At 42.7% G+C, this 18,888-nt stretch overlaps 1 protein-coding gene across 2 annotated transcripts; it reads right to left on the bottom strand.

Annotated features, from left to right (window-relative positions):
• smurf1 (SMAD specific E3 ubiquitin protein ligase 1) lies at positions 1-17,039 on the bottom strand. 2 transcript variants are annotated; one of them, XM_027285178.1, is made up of 18 exons: positions 16,742-17,039; positions 7,342-7,380; positions 6,924-7,032; positions 5,995-6,128; positions 5,837-5,902; positions 5,639-5,714; positions 5,126-5,337; positions 4,953-5,037; positions 4,385-4,531; positions 3,913-4,162; positions 3,453-3,556; positions 2,587-2,701; positions 2,301-2,479; positions 2,076-2,213; positions 1,843-1,963; positions 1,555-1,756; positions 618-702; positions 1-539 (listed from the first exon to the last, which is right to left on the bottom strand). In XM_027285178.1, the coding sequence occupies exons 1-18, from the start codon at positions 16,794-16,796 to the stop codon at positions 440-442; spliced, it is 2,217 nt and encodes a 738-aa protein (XP_027140979.1). In that variant the 5' UTR covers positions 16,797-17,039; the 3' UTR covers positions 1-439. The 2 variants fall into 2 exon arrangements, with proteins under 2 accessions (XP_027140979.1, XP_027140980.1); XM_027285179.1 differs by having other exon boundaries at positions 618-693.
• Positions 17,040-18,888: the final 1,849 nt, after the last annotated feature.

Here is an 18,888-nt window from a genome sequence, read left to right as displayed (position 1 = left end):
TTTTTCAAAGTCTCTGTTCGCAGGCTCGCGTTGTGATTGGCTGATTCTGTCCAAAAGTTGTGTGTGTCGTGGAGTCGCTGTGGCGGTAAGACGTTCTGAAGAATGACATCAAAGCTTGTTAAAACTGAAGGATAAAAATGCTTCTTCAAAACATCTGAAAAATTTTAAAATACTTTTTTATTTTTTTTTGTTTGTTTTTTGTCGTTCTGTTTTTTTTTCCTCCTCCTGCTGTGCTTCCTCCGTTAAACCCTCCAAACAGTTCGGTGGTGAGGAGGTTGGCAAGAGACCATGTGTGTCTTTTTGTGATGCTTGGCCGCTCCGTATACTCCTCGTATACTTGATATTCTGTCGATGTTTGTGTATATATGTAAAATGTCAAATAGGTTGTGTGCAAGTGCAAGCGTGACTGTGTGTATTGTCGGTTTGGGATGTGGATTCATCACTCCACAGCGAAGCCGCAGGTCTCCTCCACAGCCGTCAGCAGTTTCTCGTAAAGTTTCTCGTAAGACTCGTAGGGAGGGATGTCTATCCGGTTAAAACTGGAGACAGAAGAGGATCATTAGTGACATCGAACCCGACAGAAATATAAACAACATGCATCTTTAGCGAGTCCTTACCACGTGTGAGCCTTGGGCAGGTTGTCTGTGTTGGCGTCTATCAAATGGATGGTGAAGAGCCTTGGTCCTGCAGAACCTGTAGAACCTTACACACATACATTCTAGTTATCACTGCTCTACTCTGGTACACAGAGCACTCATCAGTCTTCACACAGGAAAGGCAGTCATTAAATCTCATCTCTGTTTTCATTTAAGTAATTACAACTGCACGTTAAACTGAGTGTGAGAAACATTTGCCGTTTTTAGCTTCTCAAATGAGAAAGTTTGATGCTTTCGTGTGTCAAATCTCTAATATCTTTGGATTTGGACTGTTGGTCGGACGAAATTGGACATTTGAAGACGTCTATTTGATCTTTTTTCTGACATTTTATAGACAACTCAGATTAATTTACAATTCTCTTTGTAGAGTTGTAAGACGTGATGGTCGGTCAGTGGGTAGTTTGGAGGTATATAAACAAGTAAAATGTCCTCAAATACAGTAAACAGGCCTTTGCTGTAACTTTCTTTAGTTATTAGGGCATTCAGACAGGATCAGATCCTGCGGGCTGCCAAAAAAAAAACAACAACCCTGCAGCGACCTGCGGCAGAGAAGTTGAACCAACTTTCAGAAAAACGGAGCACAAACATCACACTGCAGCCGCAAATCAGAGGAATAAAGTTATTTCTTGATCGTTTCACAGACACACCGCCGGACAACTCTGTGATTCTGTCTGAATGCACCCTTTGTATGTCAAACCTCTAATATCTTTGGGTTTTCCGCTGTCTGAAGACGTTTGTTTGGACTTTTTTGGACGACTCAGGTCAGATTAATTGATGTTTGTATAGCTAAATAGATAAATTAAGATAAATTAAGTGTGTAGGTAACTGTTAGCATCAAATGAACATAGTAACTGATATGTGTGTGTGTGTGTGGTGTCTAAGCCAGACCATGACCCACCCTGCAGCGCTTTGAACCCCTGTAAGGGGACCCTGGTGGAGCCGGTGACGAACTGCAGGAGGCGTCCTCTCCTCTCCTCGCTGAATGCCTCCACCGCCTGCCAGAACCACCGCACCACGTTGCTTTCGCTTGTGCAGTGCTTCAGGCGCGTGTTGGTCTTCCAGTCTGCGAGATCTATTTTACCCAGTCCACCGATGATCAACTGGAAGACGGAGAGGAGGAGGATTAAGTAAAGGTGGCTCGATTTGTGAGAAAATAGGTTAATCATGACGACACAGGCGGCAGTACCTCTAGTTCTTTATGGTCAAAGGGTTTGAGGAGGTGCTGGGGGATCAGCTCACTGAATCCTTTCTGTAGAGCCAGAAACTGGGCTTCAATTCCACGCATAAACCTCCAGTTCACATAAAGTCTGAAAGACACAAACACAGGCCGAATAAATACACTGTAAAAAACAACAGCTGTTTCTGCCAACAAGACGGCACATTGTTTACACAGTTTGAATTAACACACACTGTTCTCACCTCACATATTCTTTCTTGTTCTCCTCGGTGACTGGGATGTTGCGGCCGTTAGGTTTGAGTTCATGTTGTAAGAACTTCCCGAAGGCATTGTGCTCCACGCAGAACGTGTGGTCGAGGACTGAAGTGATGTCGTTCTCTCTGCATGGAGAATATTTGAGAAGTTAACACTGAGACGGACGATGAGAAGGACAGGAGCTGAGAGACAGTTCATGATCGTTTGCTCACAATATCCAGACGAGGCTCTTGTGCAACTCCGGGTCTGTGGTCTCCAGGTCGTTGAGCTGGATCGGTTTACCTAGCAGCTGTTTGTAGAAGGGTAGCGTGAAGCTCCCGTTGATGTAGTGACCATGAAAAACTGCCAGGCCCATCACGCGACCCACAAAGTGGAAGTATGACAGGTGGTCCTGAAACACAGCACAGAGACATCAGAGAGTCAGACAGACTCATCTTAAGGCACGTGTGTGTGTGTGTGTGTGTGTGTGTGTGTGTGTGTGTGTGTGTGTACACTCACAGGGTTGATGGAGGAGTCGGGGTTGATCTGTAGTGTGTAGATATTGTCTGTGGAGTACTGGAACAGGCCGTAATAGGGGTTCAACATTTCATGACACAGCAGGTACAGCCACTCCCTACAGACAATCACATTGTTAATGTCAAGAACTCACAAAGAAACTTAAAAAAACAAAATTAATCATATATAATATGATTACACAATGTAGTCTGTGTTCACACTCTCCTGTTTTTAAACTAGGCGGTCACTGCTTAAAGTATTTAGGTTCAGTCCCATCAGGCACGACTGATCGCGGCCGTTCTAGATAGACAATGTTCGTGAATAAGTGCCAGAAAGGTCTCTGTGCTCTGCAGAAAATATGCTACTGTTCTATTTTTGATGGACGCCACACGCAGTCGTGTCAAGCAGCACAGAGCAGATCGAGTTGGCTGGAAGTCAGTTTTCAAAATAAAGTGTGGCAAAACGCTCTGCTGTCGTGGCTGTGACGTGACAGAGACGAAGCCCGGTGTGATCTCCCAGTGATTCAACTCAATCGTTAAAAACATTCAGCCGTCGCACATTTGAGCAGAGAACCTGCTTGTGCCGATGAATTTATGTCAGAGCGGGAACAGTTTGCTCACAACGCTCCTGCTTGTTTCAGCTGCACATAAATAATGTTTAAAACTAGGGAGATCAATAATGTCCCGGGCAGCGTTGGAGTTTCTCTATGGCCCCCAGGAGGCTCTGCAGCAGCTCTTAGCCAATCACAGCTTTCACTGGCAGAGCGACACTTTTCAGCTGAATTATAACTCTCATTCGCTCAGCTGGAAAAGTAGATTTATGGATGTACACCTGTACGACTTAACGATAGACACACTAATGCTAATTACCTTGCGACCCCGCCGTAGTCCAGACCTTCTTCACCTCTGAACTTCACCATGAGTCGCTTCTTCAGGTCTTTGGGCCTCATCTTCATTATTTGTCGATACGACTCCTACATCCCCACACACACACACACAAAGGAAACAGTTAGTGACCCACAACACAGCCCTTCATATCAGTGAAGTTCTGTTTATTAACATGCACAGTCAGTGCTGCTTTTGTGTTGTGAAAGAATAGTTTGTTTTGACTGGTGTGTGTGTGTGTGTGTGAGTCATGAAGAGTGTGGACGAGTCTTGTATGAATGTCAACCTTCACAGAGCTACCCACACTGTGAACACATTTGTGCAAACGTCTGATCTATGTGCGTGTGAGACGGCATTGTTGTCTAGTTTATGTGCCACTCATGGGAGATAAATGTTCTTGTAATGTTCTTGTAATGTTCCGTCCTGGTTTGTCATGTGCGCCCACCTCAAAGATCTCCTCTCGGGACACCTCGATGCGACAGTGTCCCGCCTGAGGCTGCTGCAGCGACAGCTCGTGACGGAGCAGCTTCAACTTGTGGACCAAGTCTCTCTCGTAGCGAGCCGCCACGTCTCCGTCTCCACCTCCGCCTCCGACGCCGCCTCCTCCGACGCCGCCCACTCCTCCACCTCCCACCTCCTCGCCCCCCACGTCCATCTGGGGGGCCTGGGAGGATTCCTTCGCTTGGGATTGCTGGCTGGAGACGACATGAGGAGAGGAGACAGACTGGATTAACACACTGCAACTAAATCTACCCATGAGCCCACATCTGTCAAATCGCAGGGCGTCAGCATCATGAACAGAGCTGATGACTGTTAGTGGGTCACTTTCAGAACCAGTCTGAGTCCGGCATTACAGCCGTGAGAGATTAGATTAGACAGATTAGCTGAAAACAATTATTTTGCCACATTAGTTGTACCTGATGATGGTGTGTAGGCGCGGGTCTGTGAATTGCGTGGTTCGGTTGTTGTGGTCCACGAAGTAGATACGACCCGACACGGTGCTTCGGACCTCCCAGCCCACTGGCAACGGCCCGAGCTCCTCGCAGCTCACACTGGCCAGGTCCCTGCACCGGAAACAAGGATCCAGACTGAGACTAGAGCCAGCAACGCAAATCCATCAACCAACACTTATGACCCCACATACTGGATGTTCTTAACCTCTCATACTGACCCAGAACCTGGAGGTCCAAAGGAAATAACCTGAGATCTTTGTCTTAATCTGTTGGTGTAATCAGTGTGTTAGCTAACGAGAAAGTGAGGCTCTACTTGCAGCCATGAAAACAGAACATGTGCGGTCATTTGTACTGTTGTTCTTCTTTTGTTGTACTCTTCTCTGTGTCCTCTTTCTCTGCTGCTGCTGCAATGACCTACTTTCTCAGTTGGGTTTATTCAAGGTTCATCTCATTTCAGGTTATGCTTGGCATAACTTGGCTTGACAACACAGAAGTGAAGTGGTGGTGGTGGAGAGGAGGGGTGGGATCATACCTCGGTATCCGAGGGTCGTGCCAGGTGCTGACGCCTGTCTGTGTGTGGAGGAAGTACACCTGGCCTTGCACTGTTGTTCGCTGCTCTGTTTTTTTTTAAAGAGACGATGGATGTTTTAGAAAACATGAGAGATTCAGAGGAACATTTATGAACGTTCGAACGCTTCGACTGACCGTATCCCTCTGGCAGGTCAGGCGGTTGGTGCCCGTGAGGTCTGTTCTGAGGGGTGTGGCCGTGGCCTCTCGAATCCTGCCCTCTGATTCGCTGCGTCTGAAGGCGGTTCTCCTGGCTGGGCGAGTCGAGCCGACAGTTCCCGCCTCCTGCTGCGCCGGTTGGGTCGGAGTAAGGCAGCGGCTCTTCGCTGAAACATCCCTCAAACACAGGCCTACACACACACACACAAACACCAGTTAAGTCCTATTTTCTGTCTTACTGGAATCACATGATTGGATAAGTGCTTTTTATTTTGAGAAGCAAAGATTGGGAGAAGATCAAACAAATGGTAATTATGACTAAAGTGATCGAGCATCACAACAAGCAAAAAATGGGTCTCTGTCCTACTTCACATGACAGAGCAGAGGCATTAAATCATGTTGATGCTACACTGACTTGTAATCAGGTGAATGGTGTCTCTTGTAGAGCTTGTAAGCAAAGTAAATATCACTATCACGCTACGGCACACTCACCCATCGTTTTCCAACAGTCCTCTGCAGTCCACCACAGGTCCTCCGCTGCCGATGCGATCTCGCGTCTGTAAGCTCACTGGAACCGAGCAGGAGGTAAAGGTCAGAGAAATGACAGCGAGAAGTCAGAACATGCACACAGTGACAGAAAAAAGTGACGCAGAGAGAGTCATCTGTACAGATCTGCGAGTCCAGCCTTACCTACGATCTGTCCCCGCACTGCGTCACTGTCCGAGGGGTTCAGCTTACATAGATCTAAACGCTGGTCTGTTAGACGAGGAGAAAGGAAATGCATTCAAACCAAAAGCTTTTCATGCGAGTGTGTGTCTGTTTATTTAAAACCAGAAGGACAGACTTACATCCTGTGTCTTTTAGCCTGCTGATGGCATTGGAAAGAAGCCGTATGCAGCCCAGGAAGCCCGCCCCCTGTCGTTTATGGATCTTTTTGTGGTTCCATATGCTGATAGTGATGGAGTCTGTCTTTCCAATGTAGCTGAAAAACAACACAGACTGTAAGATCCTCGTGATTCTCCTGGTTTTTCAGCTCAGTCTGCTGTCAGTGTGAGGTGTCGTCACCCACTGTTACATTTGAATCAAAGTAAAAACAACAAAATCTGTCGGAAAACATCCATTCATCCATTCCAGCTCCTCCTGGGGGATACTGAGGTGTTCCCAGGCTAGATGGACTACAAGCCGCTACTTTTTCCCCCACGCTTTGAACCATGCGGCCTATACGGCTAATTTATAGATTTTTACTGGTCAACGGCCAACGGGGAGCACTCTCTAGCAGTAAATGCAAAAGTGAGACAGACATGTGGGGAAAGATTATGTGCCGAAGAAGAAGACACTAGTTTTGATGACGGTATATAGTTTCTATGTCCACCCCGGGGTCTCCAACCAGCTAAATGGGCCCGGAAAACGTCCACATAAGGCGTCCATCCCAATCAGACCTTTCGACACGACGGAGCAACGGCTCTACTCCGAGCTCCCTCCAGATGTCCGGGCTCCTCACCCTATCTCTAAGACTGAGCCCAGCCACCGGATGGAAGAAGCTCATTTCGGCTGCTTGTATCCGCGATCTCATTCTTTTGGTCGCTACCCAAAGCTCATGAGCATAGGTGAGGATTGGGACTGGAAAATTGAGAGCTTTGCCTTCCGGCTCAGCTTCCTCTTCCCCACAACGGTCCACAACCCGCCGGTCCATCTCACACTCTCATTTTCCCCATCAAGGCCGAGATACTTGAACTCTTTCTACAAAATTGAAAAGAGTATTAGTTTTGAGACTCACAGGTCGTAGTGCTGATTCCATTTTGGGTCCAGTGTGCTCTTGACTGTGTCGGTTGAGTGGCATTGACCTGATCCGTCCACCACAACCTTGGCAAATGGATCGGGAAGGCCTGCATGCACAATGCCAAAAATAAAACAGTGATTCACAATAACACAGCTCCTTTTGTCCATCTAATGACTGAATTGGAGCAGGGTGGCCTGCATCTTACTGAGAATATAAATAAAACATGTTGGTTACTGTTACTTAACAACCAAAAACAGCATATTCTATTTGGTTATTTGGTGGAACTGACAAACTGATAGCAGCTTGATGGCTGCGGCTGAGCACAAACCTTCATTGAAACCAATCATTTAATCATGCATACCAATGGTCATAACGTTGAGATTCATGCACATGAAAATTTAAAAAAGGTACTTACGAAAGAAGTCTTTCTTTGCGAGGTTCTTGGCACATAATACTGCAAAAGATAAAATCACACACACAGTCAGAGAGATGTAAATGATGTTACAGTGTGTAGGCTAGTGCACATAAATACTGTCTGAGAAGGAAGAATGCTGGTTGGGATAATATATGAATGCCAGAGGATGGTAATGTGCAGGAAAACTTATGTGACATGCAGACCAGCATGGGCAGTAAAGTATAGACTAGTGTTTGGACACAAACTCACAAACCCACCCACACTGCCACATCATCTTTAAGGATTCAGAGAGCAAAGCTCAGCAAGACAAAGACCCAATCTGTGTTTCTAAGTATTTAGTTTATTGTTTGCGTGCATGGTGCGAGAGCTGGCATATGTCACTGCTGCTACAAACACTGACCCACAATGCACCAATTTTTAGAAACACAATCATGTCCAGTCACACGTACAAGTCTTGATTATAGGGCAGCGTTCGCAGTGAACAAAAAAACAAGCTGTGTGTTTGTGTTCAAGGCTGATGTAAGGCGCTCAAAAGTGACTCTGACCTGAGGTGTAACTGACATGAAAACAATAATATACAACGTCATGTTGAAATGTCAGCATTCAGGCCCATTGTTGAGAATCTTATGTGGTAAAATAAAGAATATAAATGTCCAAGAATGAGTAATAAAGGTCCGTGAATTTGCTCTGAAGGAAGTTCTTGGTTTGTTGGTCAACAGTTTAAACAGCAACTATCACATACAGAGAAAAAACAATTCATCTAAACGCACTGCAGATTGCCAAATTATGCAAACTTCAGTTTTGGTGTTTATGTGTAGGTGAAAAGTAGTACCACTAGCTGTTGTTGCCGCCAATGGAGACTCCTGTCTCCTTTTGCAAGCTATTTCCTGTGGCTGCAAAGCATCATGGGTAAAAACGTACTCCGCACAAAGTCACAGAGCGATTGCGCAATGTCAAAATGATGTGTCTAGAAAGAAGCCATTGCTAATCTATGAAACACACACACACACAGAAACTGCTGATTAAAGCAACATTGTGTAACTTTTCTATCATAAATAACTTATGTGTAATCAGGTGAATGGTGTCTCTGTCATTCGCACGTCTGTCCTCACACTATGTAACTTTGTGCTCCGGGTACGAGAAGTACGTAACGCTTTACGGCACTAAGTCACACACCACCAACTATTTCACTGATTTTGGTGAAACTGGATAGAGTTTCCTGATGGACAGTGAAGTAAACTGCTGCCAATTCTAGCTGCTGTTAGCTCAGTTTGTTAGCCGGGCTGTCTGGACTGTAAGGTCAAAGCACCAGGGGGGAGTCAATCCCCACCAGGCGCGTGACGGCAGTGTAGCGAGCCACCCGTATTCAGGTGAGATCACAAGATCACGCGAGAATCCTGAACGTATGCGAGACGTGTATAAAGGAAACAACAACAAACAGCTGACTTTGCTTCTCCGACGTGGAAGAGTTCAGAAAAGACAAATCTGTTGTGTCATAAATTATTGCCTGTTGTTCCACATCAACAATTAGTCTCTCGTCGTTCATGTTAAGACCCTTTGATCGATTGCTGAACTGGTGCCACCGGTCATGACGTAATGATGATGTGAAGTTGTGATCGGCTACATGAACTGCGTATTGTGTTTTATTTTGAAAGGGGGCGGAAGTATGAATAAGGCTTTAGTGTTTGTACCACAGGTGTTTTGAACCACCAGGAAGAAGAGGTCGTGCCAGAACAGGAGCTCAGGAGCTTAGAAGCTTAGCATGTAACTGGGCTTAGCAGCCTCTATGGACAGAGGCAAAAAAGACTGAAGAGGACGTTGACGAAGACTGAAAGACAGACACAGGGCTGGGCTTTTGGACCAGTAAGTAACATTAGCTGGCTGCTATGTCTTTGTCTGTTTTTGATCATAAGTAATATAATCATAAGTACACGTGTACAGCTGTCCATATTTACCACAGTGGGATTACACTCTGAAACTGGGGGAACTAAATCACAAAAATACCAATTTCTATGCAGTGTTGCTTTAATTTTAATGTTTAATCCAGTAGAACATACAGTATTTCTCGAGCATCAGTGTTATATGGTATCATCATCATCATCATGTTCAGCTGACTATTCATGAACTACAGTGAACCGGGGGATGCAGTTACTCTGGAGCGTCACTAACACCTGTACAGGTGTTAAATTACCATTTGGACTCTTGCCTTAAAGCTACAGCAGCTCATTTTCATTTCATGAACACTGACTGACAAGTGATTAAAATAAATAAATGTCATGTCTGATGGCCTGAAACAAGAAAGGGAATGTGATTTATTTATTTAAAGAAAAAAACACTGGTCCCATTTCAAAAGACACACAAATTAAGCGTGAACCCATCTGACCAATGCGGTGTAACTATATCACTTCAATCACCTTTGTACAGTTAGACAGAGGAGATGTGATAGGAGGGGGAGGAGGAGTGTCATCCCAACATTGGTTTGAATTATTCAAGGTGCTCTTGCTCTCCTGTGCTTTGCGCCAGAGTTTCATACTTGACAATTTAAACTGAAACAACTAATCAATTAGTCCATTTTAGTAAATAGTTAATGATTTGTTGTTTCAAGCTAAAAATACTAAAGATTTGCTGCATTTTCTAGGTTACATTTTTGGGGTTTTAGACTGTTAATCAAACACAGAAAGCTCTCAAAAATGATCAAAGCAATATCACATCAGCATGGCTGTGATTCAGTCGTAGGTGTGCCGATATTCGGTATAACAGCACTGCCTTGAGTCTGATATTACTTTTATACAACAGTTCTACAAGCGCCATTCACTGGTTAATAGTAATACGTGACAACAGATTTGGGGGATTTCTTTGATTATTTTATCATTTATTTGAGTCCGCCAACACAACAGTTTCAGGAAAGAGTCTGTGGACAGTTTATATTTATAGATTTTATTGATGCTGAACTAACAAGACGACATATGACGTCCTTTATTGTGTGTTTCTAGAGTGTTAAAATGTCATAATACTTAAAAAAAAGAGGTTGCTTTAGGATGGCGCAGGGGGCTTTAGTTTAACTCTAAACTGCTAATATGTTTATTTATTAATGTTTTGTCAACACTACAGAAACATTAGGTAACCACTTAACAATTTGTCAGCTAATTAGGTTTCTAATGGAAGTAAATTTAAATTACTTATAGACATATGGTCGTCTTTGTGGTGTAAAGTTTCTTACAATCTGAGATTGACGAGGACTGTTAATGTTACAGCTGTGAAAACATCTGTAGTGGAGTGATGCGTCTAGTTAAATGTGCTGTTATTCTCTATATCAGCACTCATTGAACGACTCTTGTCCAATCAGATTTTATGGTCGTAACTAACTGTTGTATAATAATAATTATAATGGGCTTTATTATGTAAAATGATTAAGATTAATCAAGAAAATAATCAGCAGATTAACCAGTAATGAAAATTTAAAAATATAATGGAGCACCACCTGAGCCGTTATCCAAGCTTTAAAAAGGTCCAATTAAAACCTGCCGTGATCTGGTTTTGGCCCAGACGACCATCGAGGAAGTTAGTCAGTCTTCCAGTGGTTTCGGATGTGGTGAGTGTGTTGTGGCGTGGATGTGTCTGGCGTGGCAGCCTGGTTTATTTCCTGTGATTAACCCGTTGAGAATGGCTGCAGGATATCCTTCCCTCTTCCTCATCAACCCCCCTCCTTCCACTCCTCCTCCTCCTGACTCACGCATTCCTCACAGAGTCCTCATCTTTTCAGACACAACGAAGGAAACACAGCTCAGCGAGGGAGAGAATCAAGTTTCTGATTTGTCCCTGCCTCCTCTTTCAGACAAGCTAGTGGAGGAAGACTTCCTGTCAGTCACATTTGTGTTATCCACCCCTCCAACACGGCCAATCTCTCGCCGCGAGAGACGAGGGACACCCCTAATTTCACCCCATCTCTCTGTGACCAGCACTTCTTCTGTGGCACTGACTGTGTGACAGGAAATTCCTCATCCTGCCAAGGTCACGGCTGGTAAAGACACACATAGTTACAGCCCAGCTGGTTCTCAATTTCCCCCCCACTGCTGCTCTCTTTTTTTGGCATTTATGTCCTTCCTTTCTGGGGGCTGGAGAGAAAGAGAGCGAGCCAGCGGGGGAAGAATTCATCCAATCTTGAGGGAACAAGCAGAAACAGTTCAGGAGGAGATGATGAAAAACTGCTTCTGTGCCACGCCAGCAGCTCCTCGAGGAATCTGAAGTCACAACATGTTTCTGCCACAATCAGCCGTCTCCCACAAACATTTCAGGCGCTACTCTCGCCCCATAACCACAGCGAGAGTGCTTGGTATTCTTCAGGTAACAACACAAACATAAGAATTGGAGGAGCTTAGGAGCTCATTACAACTTCTTAAATCACGGATAATGGTCGTGCTCTTCGGAGAAGATGCCAAGATGCTGTGAACTCAGTTCATGGACATCAATAACCGGGACGCTGAGATCCTTCAGAGACGGTTTCAGAGAGAACTCACAGATTTACAACTGAAGTGAAGTGACCCATGTGAGATTATGTGAGAACAACAACAATGTAATTTCCTGTCTAACTGTCTCCCCTCAGCTCCAAAAACACTGAGCAAAACACTGTCATATTTCACGGCAAAACCTTCATTTATACAGCGTTTTATACGACATTCATGCGGTATTTTCATGTCAATTATACGGCAAAGCGGCGCTTCTTTCGGTGGAAAAACTAAAATATGGAATAAAACGCCAACCTCAAACATGAAATCAACAGTTCTAATATCCTTTCACTGTAATATCGGAAAATATACCGTATTTATTACGGTAAAATACTCGCAACCACAACTACCAGTTTTTAACAGTTTTTTTAAACAGTAAAACACTGTAATATGTCACGGCAAACCCTTTGTCTATATGACATTTAAAGGGAATGTATACAGAATAGAGTAGTACTTTAAATGACAGACTGTTATGTACAGTAAAACACTAATATTTGATGGCAAAGACGGCATTCATTTGGTATGTTAATGTTAATTATATGGCAAAATTATACCGTAAAAAAAAGAGAAAAAAAAACTTTAATTTATATGGAAAAATCTATAATAAAACACCAACTTTAACCACAAATTCAACAGTACTCATATCCTTTTACAGTAATATTAGGAAAAGTTATACTTTATTTATTACGGTAAAATTTTGGCAACCACAGCTGAGAGTTTTCAGCCCCGCAAAAAACAACAGTTTTTTTTTTTAACAGTGTAGCAGCCAGCAGGCACGTGAGCAAATATCTCACCTACTTAACAACATGGACCACACCAACACCCCAACAAACACACACACACACACACACACACACACACACACACACACACACACACACACAGTTAAATAAACAAACATAAAAACTGAATCATCCGGTACTGTGAGCATCTCATTGATGTGTTTGTTTGAGTGATGGTGTCACATTCTTCGTCTTTCCATTCTCAGTTTCTATGCTGTGTGTGTTTGTGTGTTTGTGTGTGTGTGTGTGTGTGTGTGTGTGTGTGTGTGTGTGTGTGTGTGTGTGTGCTGCCAGCTCAGTAAGTGAGCGGATTAGAAGTGCTTATGCTGCTTCCTAAGTAAGCAGGATTCCCAACTTTCCCCTTTCTCTCTCACACTTCAGCTGCTTTCTGGGTCGCCTTTCTTTGCTTCAGTTGTACCTCATCCTTCCACTTCTGTGTTCCAGCTTTCTACATCCATCCTTTGTGAGTATCTCAGGTTGTTATGTCATCATGACGCTGCCTTATGTTGGCTCTTGGACAAGTCTGTGTTCAATCCGACGCCCTGGCATCAAAACCTGAACGGCACGTGTAGCTTCCATGAGTAGATTAACTGCAGAACTAAAGCTACAAACACTATTTAAATAAACATTTAAGTTTAGCTGAGTGGCAACCTTGCAACCTCTTCAAACATCCACTTGAGGCTGGCTCCAGAAGTGAGTCAGTCTCCCCAAGTCCCCATGTTCAAATGTCCAACTTCACAGCAGAAGTAAACCTGTTTACAGCCTGGTACAAAAAACAGTTTTGGTCTCTAAAGATAATTTCCCCGTTCATGAAAACTGTACTGAGGATGAATTTATATAAAACTCACCTGTTCAAGTTATATCAAGGCTAAAGTTATGCATAATTAACAGTGCACGTGTTTGACGTTTTTTAGATTAGCTGGGAGGTGGAAAAACCTGGACTACCAACATGCTGACGGCCAGCAACACAGGTTTTGAGCTTCAAAACGTCTCTTCAGAAACCTGCGTGCAACATCAGGCATACGCTGTCCAGTCTTTATACCGTCAGTGGTTCAATCCGACTACCTGGCACCAGAACCCAGGCAGCACTTTCATTCAATAAACTCCACTTTCTTCAACAATAAAGCCGATTCATGTCCGAGCAAAAACAACTTTTCTTTCTAATTTCTGGCTCATCTATTTCCAGCATTTTGCTGCATTCAAACAAAACACAACAAGAACTGGGCTGGGAGTTGTTTGAAGTTCTTTAATTTTGAAATACCAAAAAATTACTTACCAAAATAAATCAATTTACTACTGAGACTTTGTTCTCACTTCCAGGACTTAACAAACACTGTCAAGTACTCACTGCACTAACACAACCACACAAGAAAGAGTTTTTCCAGCACGTGTTTCTCTGTAACGTCTAACTCTATCGGTTCACATCTCACTAGACCACACAACCATAAGATAATGTGACACTTCTCTTACACAACAAAAAACAGTTGATATAGAGACAAAGACATAACAGCCACCTCTTGGCCAGCTAAAACACGTCCATATAAACCCACCGCAGACTGTGGATTGTGAACCAGCGTCAGACTCGCCTGTTCTTTGTCTGTCTGTCGCTGCCACGGACACATTGGCCTTTCTGATGTAGGCCAAACAAACCCCTCTCTCTGTGACAGACTAAACACAGAGCCAGCCAAGCAGGCAGCGTTGCTCTCCCATTGGCTCATGGCGCATTCCTCACCCAATTAGAATTCCTCTCATACCTGAGGGGGCGGGGCTCAGTCAGGGGCAATAACCTTTGTTTGTATCCGAGCTGAAATAATGAGCGACTGCTTCACACACGCACAAAACACACACCCACGGCCTCAAACATCCATACACACTTTCTCTTTACTGTCTGTTCTACAGTTCTAACTTAAGTTACAACTAACCAAACTCAGCGTTTATTTCCACATTATTTTCTTGACTCAATGTTTCATCGGTCAAGTCGATAAAGTGTCTCATCGCACGTTATCAGGGGTGACGTCTTTGCTGTTTTATCTGACACACAAGACAAAGATTCGCCGTCTACTATCATAAGTCGAAGACGCAACAGCAGTGTTGATCAAAAATAGAATAATCAAACTATCAGAAACGTGTTGATTTAGGGTATATTCAGACAAGATCCGGCGCTGCTGCGATTACATATATTCTAGTTATTACTTACTCTGGGACACAGAGCACTCACCAGTACAAACACTCATCAGATCTCATCTCTGTTTTAATTTAAGTTACTACAACTGTACATTCAACTTGAATTCAGGTCTTCTATGGGTCAAGTGTGTGTAAATACATTTAGTGAAAAAGCAAAAATGTCAAGAATTTGTCGTTTATAGCCTCTCAAATGAGAAAGTTTGATGCTTTTAGGCACATTCATCCAGTGAAAACGCAGGGTTTTCTATTCATTTGAGTAAGGGCAGTGCAATTTGGCCGTGGTGGTGTCTCTGGGTGGATTCATGGACTAAATTCGGACACTCTACCTGTTGTGTTCTGGCTTTGTTTATCTCACGTACTCAGCTTCTAAATATCCGTGTCTGACTCAAAATATACGCTGCAAAACAGCGACACAAAGTCGTTTAATTTGCAGTGGTTGAGTGACATCGATAAAGTCGGAAAATGAGCTAAATAAAATGTTATTTCCAGATCAGATCGTGTCTGAATGTACCCTGAATGTTACAGCTTTATCACTTATGTTGTTTACTGTATTCTGTAATATCTCTACCACCTTTCTGACAACACAACAGCGCACTTATTTGCATACCTGTATGCTTTAAAAAGGTGTTTATATATTGATTTCTTTGTATTTTATTTCTAATTTCTGAGTACTTTTGCCTTTTGTAATAATACAAAGTCTATCCTGCTCCAACTTAACTGTCAGAGAAAAGGACAGAGGGACAAACGGCAACATTTTTCATAACTCGAGCACTTTTACTCACATCCATCACAATCAAACACGTGATTTCTGACAACACAACACCGCAATTATTTCTGAAATGATCCAATATGCTTGAAATGTGTTTATATACTGATTCTTTGTATTTGATTTCTAATTTTTGAGTGTTTTTCTTACCCTGCTCGTGTCTAATTGTATGTTAACTTAACTTTCAGAGAAAGGACAGCGACATTTTTCATAACTCGAGCACTTTTACTCACATCCATCACATGATGTGCCCTCCATACAAGCTTTGTGATGAAACATTTAAGTCTATTTTGGTGTGTGTGTGTGTGTGTTGACTTGAATTTCTGAACCAGGAGAAGGACAAGGCGTCTGCCCAGCGGCACAGAGAGGTCATTTCCATCTGAATAGAGGCCCCTGGGTCGCTCGGTGGGGTTACATTAGCTACAGTAAAGACCATTGTTCCAGCTGTGTGCAGTGTGAGAGGCTCCTACGTGCCCCTGCAGAGGAGAGTCTGACCCCGAAATGACGAGCACACACACCGGTAACCGTGTGTGAGTGTGTGTGTGTGGTGGGGATAAGTTGAACCAGCAGCTGACACAAGAGCGGTCGATACTTTTTTTGGGGGGGTAATCTAGGCTAGCGTGTCAGATTGATCTGTGTGTGTGTTCGGTACACAGCCAGCCCGTCGCATTCAGGTCAAGCGGCGGGTTCGGCTGGTGGTCAGCCCCCACCAACACCACCAACACCACCAACACCACCACCTCCAACCAACCAACCAACCAAAAAAAAATGGGTGTAGCTAGCGTTAGCGTTAGCGGTCAATATTAATGTTACTATTAGCTAGCTGGCTATGAGGCAAAGTGTTTGGAAGTTTGTCTGAAAACAGCGGGGTGTTCGGGCTGTGTGAAGCCGCCGAGCCCTCACAGGAGAGCGGGCAGCGTCCTCACTGTCCCCTCGGTGATTCAGGTTAGCATCGGAGCTAACAGGCTAGTACACACAAAAACCGGATGTTTGGGCAAACGGCTGAGTCGCGAGCCAGAAAGACACTCCGTAACGTGCCGTTACCGTTATTAATTCACTCCACAGCAAAAGCTTCACACGTTCATGAGTCTCCGGTTCAAACATGCACCGTAAGCGCTTTCTTTCTTTCGCTCCTTTTTTTTTTTTTTTTTTTTTTTTTTTACCTGTCAGTCGGATTTTGATGCTGGACCCGTTCCTCCGAGTCCCAGGATTCGACATCACTCCGGGAGAAACGATCACACACACAAACTTCCCGCTGGACTCTCCCCGAAAACACAGTTTCACCACTTCAACGGGAACCCGAACGACTCGAGTTTAGAAACATGCGGTTTGTTGTTGTCCTCCTCACGGGTATAAATGTATTATTTCATCACAAAGTCCTGCGCTCCCTCGAAATCCAACAACACGAGAGAACATTTTCGGGCAGGCTCAAGCACGTACTGACGTCATGTCCTTAACGGGTATAACCCTTACGTGCTCGCGTCTGGGAAAGCGTGGGCGTGCCCGTGAGGATCACCTCCTATTCCAGAGAATCCTTCAAAGCTTTTACTTTAATTTCACACACACTGTTAAAACACGGAAAGTCCCTGATTATTTATGTTATTTGAAGCGGTTAATGATGTTTATTACTTGGCTTTTATCTTACTGTTTTTGGTTTTATTTAACTGTATCTATAGATAGATAGATAGATAGATAGATAGATAGATAGATAGACATACTTTATTTATCCCAAGCTGGGAAATTACAGTGCAGCAGCAGCATTACACACAGTGATGATAGACAACATAAGAATAAAAATATAAAGAACAAACTATACATAACAATAAAATATCAATATCAAAAAATATCATATCAAAATATATGGTAAGTTTTTTCTTGTTATGTTATGTTATGTTATGTTATGTTATGTTATGTTATGTTATGTTATGTTATGTTTAAACAAACACAATTTTCCTGCGGGGATTAATGAAGTATTTTTGATTCTGATTATGTTTCTATGAGCTGTAAACACAGACACTCAAGCTGTACTTGTTTTATTTTGTCTATTCATACTTTTTAATCTGCTTTTACTTTCATTTCTCCTACACTGTCACAAACAGTTTCCCTGATTATTTGAAGTACTTAATTATACAGACTACTCATACTATAAGTACAATTCGATTAAGAAATGTGATAGGATAATAAATAATAAGATAAGACAGAATTTAACTGATTTTTTTTATTTTTAGAAAATGTTGTCTTGTAGTATTTATAGATTTTAATCTTTATTTTATTTAACTTTTGTCTGTTTATATATTTAATCAAGTTTATTATTATTCATTTTATCATCTCAGTTTGTGTTTTTGTCGATAAAGGTGGCTGTTTAACTGTGTGAATCACTTTGTGTTACATTTTGTCTGTATGAAAAGTTCTGTACAAATAAAGTCTGATTAATTCATTGAATGACTGACTGGTGTCTTTTCCATTTCAAAAACCTGTAAACTTCCAGCTGTTTCCTCTGTCTTCTAATATCATGTTCAACCTTAAACTCCTAAAGATTTGTATCTATCTGTCTCTATTCCATCGCCTCCAACATCACTACATATAGAAATTAAAGTTATGTGAGAATGGAAAGGTCTCGGCTGTCATGCGTCTTGTTTGTGGTTATTCTGTCCTCCAACATGATCTCCAACAACAAATACATTTCAGTGGCGTGTTTTCATCGATAATCTCTCCCTTCAAAAGAGCTTGTTGTTTGTCATTGCCTATATTAACATTCCCACACCATTTCTTATTTACATTCACATTTTTCCATTATTTAACTGCTTCATAATAATAAATTAAGTCAGAATGGTCTCATTATTTTATTTCTCCTAGCAAGCACAAAGTATTTCTTGATGCTTTGCAACATACAGACTTTAAAATCAGTTCACAAATCGACATGGACGATTTGAAAAGGATTAAAAGGTTGACATTTAGAGGGGTCTGTATTTAAATTAAATGTGGACACTAAAGTTTATGTATTTGACTTTATGTATTTATTGAGTCTTTGTTCTAAAATCTGTGTTGAAAGTTGACTTTGTGAATGCAGTGTTGCTTTGCAGCTGACTTAACAACAACAGTAGATACTCTGCAGTTCCTCAAATGGCCACTTGAGGCTGGCTCCATCCTTTGGGAATGTATGAACAAAACTTTGTTCCCATCCACTTGAGTTGATATTTGACAGGATAAGAAAGCTTTGACCTGCTGGTCAAAAAGTTTATTAGGATTCATCCTCTGGACACCAAATCTTACAGAAATCCATCCAATAGTTATTAGCAGCATGGCTAAA

This window comes from Larimichthys crocea, chromosome XII, assembly GCF_000972845.2.
Source record: "Larimichthys crocea isolate SSNF chromosome XII, L_crocea_2.0, whole genome shotgun sequence".
Classification (NCBI taxonomy): domain Eukaryota; kingdom Metazoa; phylum Chordata; class Actinopteri; family Sciaenidae; genus Larimichthys; species Larimichthys crocea.
The sequence above is the reverse complement of the archived record's forward strand: the minus strand, read 5'-3'. Positions and strand labels throughout refer to the sequence as shown.